The 9064-nt window shown below is 32.4% G+C and overlaps 1 protein-coding gene across 4 annotated transcripts in view; it reads left to right on the forward strand.

Annotated features, from left to right (window-relative positions):
• LOC119632538 (serine/threonine-protein kinase Tao) overlaps positions 1-6989 on the forward strand; it is an 18116-nt gene extending 11127 nt beyond the window's left edge. For all 4 annotated transcript variants that reach the window (XM_038025489.1, XM_038025480.1, XM_038025498.1 and 1 more), the window contains 8 exons: positions 2385-2558; positions 2668-3030; positions 3101-3223; positions 3325-3441; positions 3528-3701; positions 3828-4049; positions 6122-6240; positions 6338-6989. In XM_038025489.1, the coding sequence (XP_037881417.1) occupies positions 2385-2558; positions 2668-3030; positions 3101-3223; positions 3325-3441; positions 3528-3701; positions 3828-4049; positions 6122-6240; positions 6338-6461 (1416 nt within the window). In that variant the 3' untranslated portion in view covers positions 6462-6989. The remainder of the gene's footprint in view (positions 1-2384; positions 2559-2667; positions 3031-3100; positions 3224-3324; positions 3442-3527; positions 3702-3827; positions 4050-6121; positions 6241-6337) is intronic.
• Positions 6990-9064: the final 2075 nt, after the last annotated feature.

Here is a 9064-nt window from a genome sequence, read left to right on the forward strand (position 1 = left end):
TCTATCTATCTGATATCATTTTACATGATATACACATTATCCATAAACCTTCACAATAATCATCACAATACATTTCAATGATTGAAATGTAGAATCAATCAAATCAATTCTACTACTTCTTCACTCCCCCCATTCATTATTTCGTTAGTCTTCTGAAACTTGAACAAAATTAAAAAACATCATTGCATAATTTTGTGGAACGATTTAGCTACGTTTCAGATTTCTAGCCAGTGTGTAATAAAAAAAAGTGATGAGTACATGCTATGGAGAAAGAGGGATTGAAGAAAAAATAAAAAATAAATAAAAAATAAAAAAAAATCAAGTAAATATACCGGATATGAGGGAAAGATTTTTTTCAATTCTGCAAAATTATATATATATATATATATATATATATATATATATTTCATTACTGCAGATCAGCCAAAGCCTTTTCGGACTTCGGGGATGTGTTCATCTTGCTTGCAAGGTGAAAATTGTCTTAGCGTAATTATCGATATCGCTTTTGTAACCATTTTCAGTAAGCTTTCTATGCATCGACTATACAAAATGACATGTTTATCTCGACAGTCATATAATAAGTTTTTGTTGACTGCGAAAACAAAAGCGATAAAAACAAAAACTTTCTTCAATGGCTTCAAGAATATCTGCTGTGTTTTTATTGAAAACCAATCGAATTTTCCATCACTTTTTTTAACACTAATCATAATAACATTCTCTTTCGCCTTCATTATCTCTGCAAAGATAAGATATATAAAAGGAAGATTTAAAAAATGATCAAATTTTTGAATAAGCTATAAATCAAAAAAACATTTCTTTCAGGTATGAATAAAAAAGAATTCGAAATGCTGCAACGTAACGAATGTAGTAGGCCGAGTATACAAGCAAATCCTGTCGATTTTCTTTACACAATTTTGCAAGTATGCGCTTATACGTTTTGTGCTTAGTAAGTACTAGGCGTGTGACTTGATTTATCAATATTTGCTTTAAAATCAGATAAGAAGATAAGAATCGCTTTAATGCAGAATTCTAAATATTGTCTACGCTTGTCGGTCGTATCGTATTTTTTCTATCTTTTTTGTAGCATATGAGTTTCGTGTCGAGAGTAATATGCGTCCTTGTGACATTTATTCGCGTTCAGAAAGCGTTCAGAGTGCAATTTAGGCAGGTAGGTAGGTAGGTAGGTAGGTAGATAGGCAGGCAGGCAGGTAGGCAGACAGGCAGCCATTAAGTGATCGAAAGAAGCAAATGGTAGTTCTATAGCTGGTTAATATAGAAGGTAAAGTTAGCTCGTGCTCGTGCTCATGGTTACTAAATGTTTTATATGATTGGGTATAGTAGATGGGCCGCGGAATGTTATCGTATTTGTCGACATATTGTGGACATATTGTTTCGCCTTCAATAATAATTGGCTGATTCAATTTGCCTTATGACCTTCGACCCATAACTATTCGATTTTGTCTTTGATGTAAAAATAATCTTCTCCTAGTCCGTATTGTGATTTTTCATCGAACTACCAGGACGGCGGTTGCATTTTTTTTATTCGCCTTTCAAGACCTTTTTTTTTTCGTGTTTCCGAATAGTAATGAATTTCCTTGCTTTGCTTGTTAATCATACCAATGACATTTAATTATTTTCAAATGCTGGTGGTGGTGCTGGCTGTCACACATTGGCGTGGTGCCTGGTGCAGGTTCCTAAAGTTCTTCTGTATGGCAATCAAATCGAATTGAATATTCGCGTCCCAGGGGACCGCTAACGGCGGAGCTACGCGATGACAATTTCGGTACAATTTTTATTTGGAAAGTGCTTTGAAATGGCGAAACTAATGCGGCTCGCAAATGAAATTTTCATTTGTAACATAACTGGACAAACCGAAAGTTTAAAAAAAAACCTAAGTTGGCCATTGTGTAAGGGCTGAAAAGAAAGAGTTTGACATTGGAAAATTAAAATACTATCTAACTATCAACTACGATAATATAATATAGCATCTAGTTAGTATCTGTTCGATCTGTTCGATCTGTTTTGAAAATTGGCAAAAATCTCAAAAGTCACACACACACACGCCTATTCTATATCATTTTTATATAGCCGTTTTTTTTTAAGTATGCGCGCTTATATGTTTTATTCTGCTTAAAAATAATTCACTTTTTTAGTATTTTAGAAAATTATTTCATACTTATTTTGATTTATGTTAATAATGCGCACACATTTTGTTGATCTTTTTAACTATAGTGGGGAAAACGTAGATGTAATTAGAATTTATGTTTGAATATTGCTTTCTCTTCACTAAATTTTAAATTTACATTTTTTACGTTGTTGTTGTTATTTATTTATTTATTTTTTTTGGTTTCTTTTTTTTTTTTTTTTTTTTTTGTTAATTACAGGAAGAGATGCATGAACAAATGTCGGGTTACAAGCGAATGCGTCGCGAACATCAAGCCGCTCTACTCAAACTTGAAGAGAAATGCAAAGTTGAAATGGAAGCGCATAAGAATGCTTTAGATAAGGAGTACGATAACTTATTACACAATTTTACCAGAGAATTAGAAAGACTAGAGGTATCAACTCTATATATATATATATATATATATATATAATATATAATATATATGTATATTTTGTTCTTTTAATAAATTGCTTACTTATGGCATTTGCGCATTTGCATAGGCCAAACATCAACAGGATTTGGAAAGGCGTATGAAGCAAACGTCTGCTGCGGAGAAAAAATTATTTAAAGAGATTTCCCTTAAGCAAGAAGGTGATCGTAAAGCGTTCGATTTAAATCGCAAAAAAGAATATAAAGCAAATAAGGAGAGATGGAAACGGGAATTGTCGATGGACGAGTCGACACCGAAACGTCAGCGTGATTTGACGCTGCAATCACAAAAGGATAATCTAAAACAGGCTGAGGCTCAGGAAGAGCAACGTCTTTTAACGTTGCAAAAGCAATACATTGAACTAGAAATGCGTAAATTTAAACGAAGGCGTCTAATTATGTTGCACGAACTAGAGGATCAGTTGTTAAGAGATGTATGCTAAAGAATAATTCCATCAATTCAATTCATTCGAATTCATTTTGTTGCATTTTGAATGGTTTTAGGAATTGGCGAAAAAACAACAACAACTTGAACAAGCTCACGCTATGCTATTAAAACATCACGAGAAAACCCAAGAATTGGAGTATCGTCAGCAAAAAAGTATTCATCAGTTGCGAGAAGAGCAAGTAAATAATTTGTAAATAATTAATAATTAATTTTTATGATTTTCGTTTTCTTTCCGTTTTTTTTTTTTTTGTCTTTTCTTTGATCTATTCTCATTGTTCAGATTAATAAACAACACGATACTGAATTACAAAATCAAAAAATTTATATGGAACGAGTGAAAAAAGAGTTGCTCAGAAAGCATGCCATGGAAATTAGGCAGCATCCAAAGAGTCTTAAGGTATAATAATTAATACCGTAATTAATTGAAAATAAATTTTCATTGATTTTTTCATTGATTATTATTAATAATACCGTTAATCGTAGCAAAAAGAGTTGCAAATTCGTAAACAATTCCGCGAAACATGTAAAACTCAAACCAAACAATATAAACGATATAAGGCCCAGATATTACAAACAACACCAAAGGAGCAACAAAAAGAAGTCATTAAGCAATTAAAAGAGGAAAAGCATCGTAAGCTAACATTGCTCGGTGAACAAGTAAGTGAGATAATATGATGATGATGATGATGCTTCTTCTTCTTCTTGTTTCGTTAAATAATTATAACCATCTATCATGTCGATCTATATATGTCGTTTTTTTTTTTTTTTTTTTTTTTTTTTTAGTATGAACAAAGTATCGCTGATATGTTTCAAAGTCAGAGCTATAAACTGGATGAAAGCCAAGTGATTGAGTGCCAACGTACCAATGAAATGTTGGAATACGAATTAGAAGAACTTACGGCATATCAAAATAAGAATAAAAAACAAGCCCAGGAACAACGTGACCGCGAACGTCGTGAACTTGAAAATCGTGTGGCACAACGTCGTAGCGTTTTAGAAAGTAAGGTAAGCAAAACAGAATCGACAAAATTTAATTGACTCGCCATACTCAATTAACTCGCCCCGCCCCCTCTACACGATAATAATAATATACTTTTTTTCCTGCAAATTTTTTTAATAACTTATCTCGAATATTTTATTTTATGGTCATAGTTCGCTGACGAGTTCGCGTTTACATATTCTCAGTTTCTTCTCAGTCTCGTTTGCTTGCCCGAAAATATTAACAATGCATATAAGCGAGAATATGTCATCAATGAAATTCTTTCATCGTTTGTTGTTTATTTTCTTCTTTATTTTTTTTTTTTTTTGTTTTTTATCAAATTTGAATAATTTCAGTTTGAAACTAAAACAATATACGATCGAATTTTCCGAATTCTATGCACAAAAATCCAAATCATTTACATAATTGTAACATATATGATATATAATTGGAATTTTTCACGTATACGTACATTGTCAGATTTAAGCTACAACATATAACATATCGTAGGACATAAGACACGCATTTAATGTAATGTATCTGAAGGTTCAAATAGTTTACATTATTGGCTTTAATAATCAATGTATCATCTTTCGAAAGTAATAATAATACTTCGAGATGTAAATGCTATTCACATATATATGAATATGTTCAAGTCGAGGCCTGGCTTAAAGTCTTGCGTAACGCAAGTAAAAAGTAAAAAGACTTAAATTCGTATTCAAAATTTGCGGCGACACGATTCGTATGCATAACAACTCGAAATTTCTGAGACTATGATTTTTAATTAGGTTTAGGTCTATTACAGAAAACGAACGCATACTAAAAGAATTCGAATGTACCGAAATGACATTCAAACATACTATTACTACTACTTGAATAAAGATGATATTGGGTGTATCGGCAGCTCGATGACGTACTTGCCCAATTCAATGTAGCTTTTCCCAAGGGGAGCTATTATTACTTGTTGTGTGAAAAAAAAGTTTAAAAATCAAAGAAAAAAAAGAAATCCTTTGATACCACGCACACGCATACGCACACGCACACGCACTTGTCATTCAATATGTATTTGACGTTTCATTGTCATTGATATACGAAACTTTAATTATCCTAGGGACAGCTAGCCATAGCCATGTCATCTTTATTCGCTCTTAAGCTTTATACATTTCATTATTATACCCAACACTGTAAGAGATGGGGCCGTATATTTATTTTATCTTTTTCCATAACATATCTAATATTCAAAAAGGAACCTTCGGTGACCCTATAAAGTATATATATTCTTGATCAGTGTAAAATTCTAAGTTGATTAAGCCAAGTCTCTGTGGTCTGTGTGGTGTGTGTTGTTTGTACTCTCCTTATTGCAAAAATAAATATATCGACTTGAAATTTGGCAGGAACATTGGAAATTCTTGCACGCATGTTTGTGTTGAAAATGGGCCAAATTGGCCGCTTAGAGCAAAGGCCCGTATTGGGGCGCATCAATTGAACGTAGTTTTGTTTTTCTTAAAAAAATAAATTTTTCGATTTTTACTCGTTACTCCATTTTTCACATTCATTTTACGAAACACTCTATTCTCTAGGTTTAAAAATGAAACCAATCGGCCATGCCCACTCAAAGTTAGCAGTAACTAAATTTAATTTTTTCAAGTTTTATGCTTATTTATCATAAGGCAGATAGACCGATAGATCGAATGTTTAAAGCTATTTTGTACACTCCTTAAGTGAAGATATATGTGCTTGAAAATGGGTTAATTTTAAAATGAATATGGTGTACATAAGGCGATTACATTTTTCTTAATAATATTAGCGAGAGATATGGATATTAAATAAAAGAGCTTGGGGCGTAGAATGCGAAAAGCATAGGGGGATGGGTATGCGAGTGAGAGATTCGGTCCTCGGCGAATATAACTATCTTATTTGTTGTTTGTTTTTCTATTAAGATTGTAGGCTATAAATAAAATAATCATTTATGCTAATCTTTCTATTATTTGTTTTTTTTTTTTGGGAAAAGAAAAAAGATCCAATAAATTGCTGCATAGATAGAAGTATTGTTTGAATGCCATTGTCTTAATATTTGATTGATTTTGTTGTATTACAGATGGAAGCTGAATTGCAACAATTCAATCAAGAACGTGCTGAAAGGTTACGTATGAAACATGAAAAACACGTTAAAGAACTGGAAGCATTCGATGAGGAATCAATAGCTTTAGGTTTCAGGTAAACAATTTTTTTGTTATTGAAAATTTTTTTAAGCAAACATTGAAAACCGTCTTAATGTTTTTTTTTTGTTTTTTTTGCTGGTGTATAATTGTAGTGCTTTAGCTATTACCGAAGGATCGCGTGAGACATACCCTGATGAGGAGGGTAGTTTATCGGGTTCAATGATTAGTTTAGCGCATAGTAATAGTTCAACAAGTTTTCCGGCTGGTTCCCTATAGCATAGATATGCGGTTAACAATTCAAATGGACTTTATGTCAATGAAAATGCAACTACGATAACAAATACAACAACAATAACTATAACCACAAACGCGCATACGCCAACAGCCACACTAACAAAACGTTTACGCATTTCTAGTGATGAAAGTAAGATAAACTCACAAGACGACATTGAAGCAAAACGTAACAATGCATGCAACAAATTGACAAATCAACAAAACATGTCGCCGCTTACTTCCATGTAATTGTATGTATGTATTCTTCTTCTTCTTATGTAGAATATTAATTAAAATTGCAAAAAAAAACAAAAAAAAAAAAAAAAAAACCAAGCAGGAGCAAAAACAAAACCCAAGCAGTGTAAGTTGATGCGAATTGTGAATTACACACTGCCATGCATGCTCAAATCACACACAATCATTTAATGAAAAAGACTTTAGCCTCATTCACGCCAACGCGTATAAATCCATTGATATTGAATGCAGATGCGAACAATTGCAATTATCTTGAACGATAAAGATATGAAACGGTTAAACGAATTGCCGAATTCATGTATGCGTGCGCATGCGCTTGCGCGCGTGGGTGTGCTTGCGTGCGTGCGCGCGCGCCCGCGTTTGTGTATATGTCTGTATGTGTGTGTGTGTGTGTGTGTATATGTCTGTATGTGTGCGCGCGCGTGTGTGTGTGTGTGTGCGCGCGTTTGTATTTGTGTGTATGCATATATGCGTATGTGTGTGGGATGAAAGGCAAAAGAAAAAGGACGATAAAGAGAAGGAGAAGGAGGACTATATAAAAATATATATATATATAAAATATCGTAAAGATAATTAACGCAGTTATTATTTAATGTATTTATTTTTAAGTTTAATAAAAATAACAATGAAAAAAAAAAAAAAAAAAAAATTAAGGAAAAATATATTACAACAGCCGAAGAAAATGATAATGAAGAGGAAGAGGAAGAGGCCTAAAAATTTATAAACGATTTTTTAACGAATTACAAAACGAAAAATTTAGGTAAATATTTATATAATATTTCTTACCTATCTATAAAAATGTATGTGCATATCTACATACATATACGCACTCACCTTCCTTATAAATCTATAAACAGAATGGATACTGTGAAGGCAGGTATTAAATTTAATAAATTATTAGAATAGACTAAATAAAGGAAACTAAAATTAGGAGGCAACATAACCAAAATATGTTATATAACAATTAAAGCCATATACATAATCCTTTATATACACTCATACCTACATACTCATACATTTGCTTTATATGCAAATATATATATATATATATATGTATATGTATATAATATGTATATGTATATATATATATGCATGCATCGCCGCTACACAATTAAATGCATAAGCAGTTGTTTTATTAAACAATAATGATGTACTGTTAAAAAACAATGATAAGCAGTTAGCATACATCAGGTGCCCTATAAAGTAAGTGAAAGTGTGCATCTTCTGGTCTGGTCGGAAAGATCGTCTTGTTAAGCTCGTCTAAAAATTTATGATTTTTTCTTTTTTCTCTTTTATTTATTTATTTATTTTTTTTGAGTTTAAAATCCTGTCTATAGTTTCATCGCATTGTATTTAAAAGAGCTCTTCTTTCTCTCTCTCTCTCTCTCTCTCTCTCTTGAGGATCATTTACAATTCAAATAATTAGTATATCCATCAAATCAAAGAAAAAGGACTACATTCGTTTTGTCGAAACGTTTGCAACGCTCCGAAGGAAGCTTCAGAAATTCCATAAAGTATATATATATTCTTGATCAGCATTAAATTCTGAGTAGATTTAAGCACGCCCGTCTGTCCGTGTGCGTAATATCTGTTGTAAACATTCTCCTGACTGACTGCAAAACATGAAGCTATGGATTCCAAATTTGGTACAAACATTAGAAGTTGTCGCGCACAGATTAATATTGAAAATGGCGCAAATCGGTTGGCGAAGACGTTTGCAGTGTCACGTTAACTGAGAATATCTCTGTTTTCTAAAAGAAATTGAAAAAAAATTGAATTTTTGCTCTTTACTCAGAAACTATAGCAGCAGATAAATGTACAAATGATGCTATAGTATCTGTTCAAAAAGTGGGAAAAATTGACCCCGCCTACCTAATATTAAAGTATACCAAAACTTGTTTTTTTGTTTTTTAATGCCTTTATAACGTGCAGAGATAAGCTTCAAAAAGCCTATAAAGAAAACCAATTCTTGATCAGTCTCAAGTTCGGGACGCGCCTAAGCATGTCGATCTGTTTGCCCGCCAAATTGTGAAGTATCCTTATTATACAGATATCGCTTGCAAATTTGCAAAAGAGTTGAAAATTAGCTTAAACAGATCAAAAGAACACGTCTACTACGCCCACACATCTATACAAGTCAAAATTGAGAAAATCTTTGTTTTCCGTGTCTTTTGCTCGTTGCCCCATAAACTAGAACAGATGTACGAAATTATTCTATAAAATCTTTTACTGTTCGTTTTGCTAAATATCGCAATGGGTCTGAAATCCTTCGATGATTCCTTGACGACTCAGCTAAACTTATAATTTAGATATTGTTGTTGTTTTATGAATTGATGTTTGCAGAATTTATG

This window comes from Glossina fuscipes, unplaced genomic scaffold (genome assembly GCF_014805625.2).
Source record: "Glossina fuscipes isolate IAEA_lab_2018 unplaced genomic scaffold, Yale_Gfus_2 0, whole genome shotgun sequence".
NCBI lineage: Eukaryota > Metazoa > Arthropoda > Insecta > Diptera > Glossinidae > Glossina > Glossina fuscipes.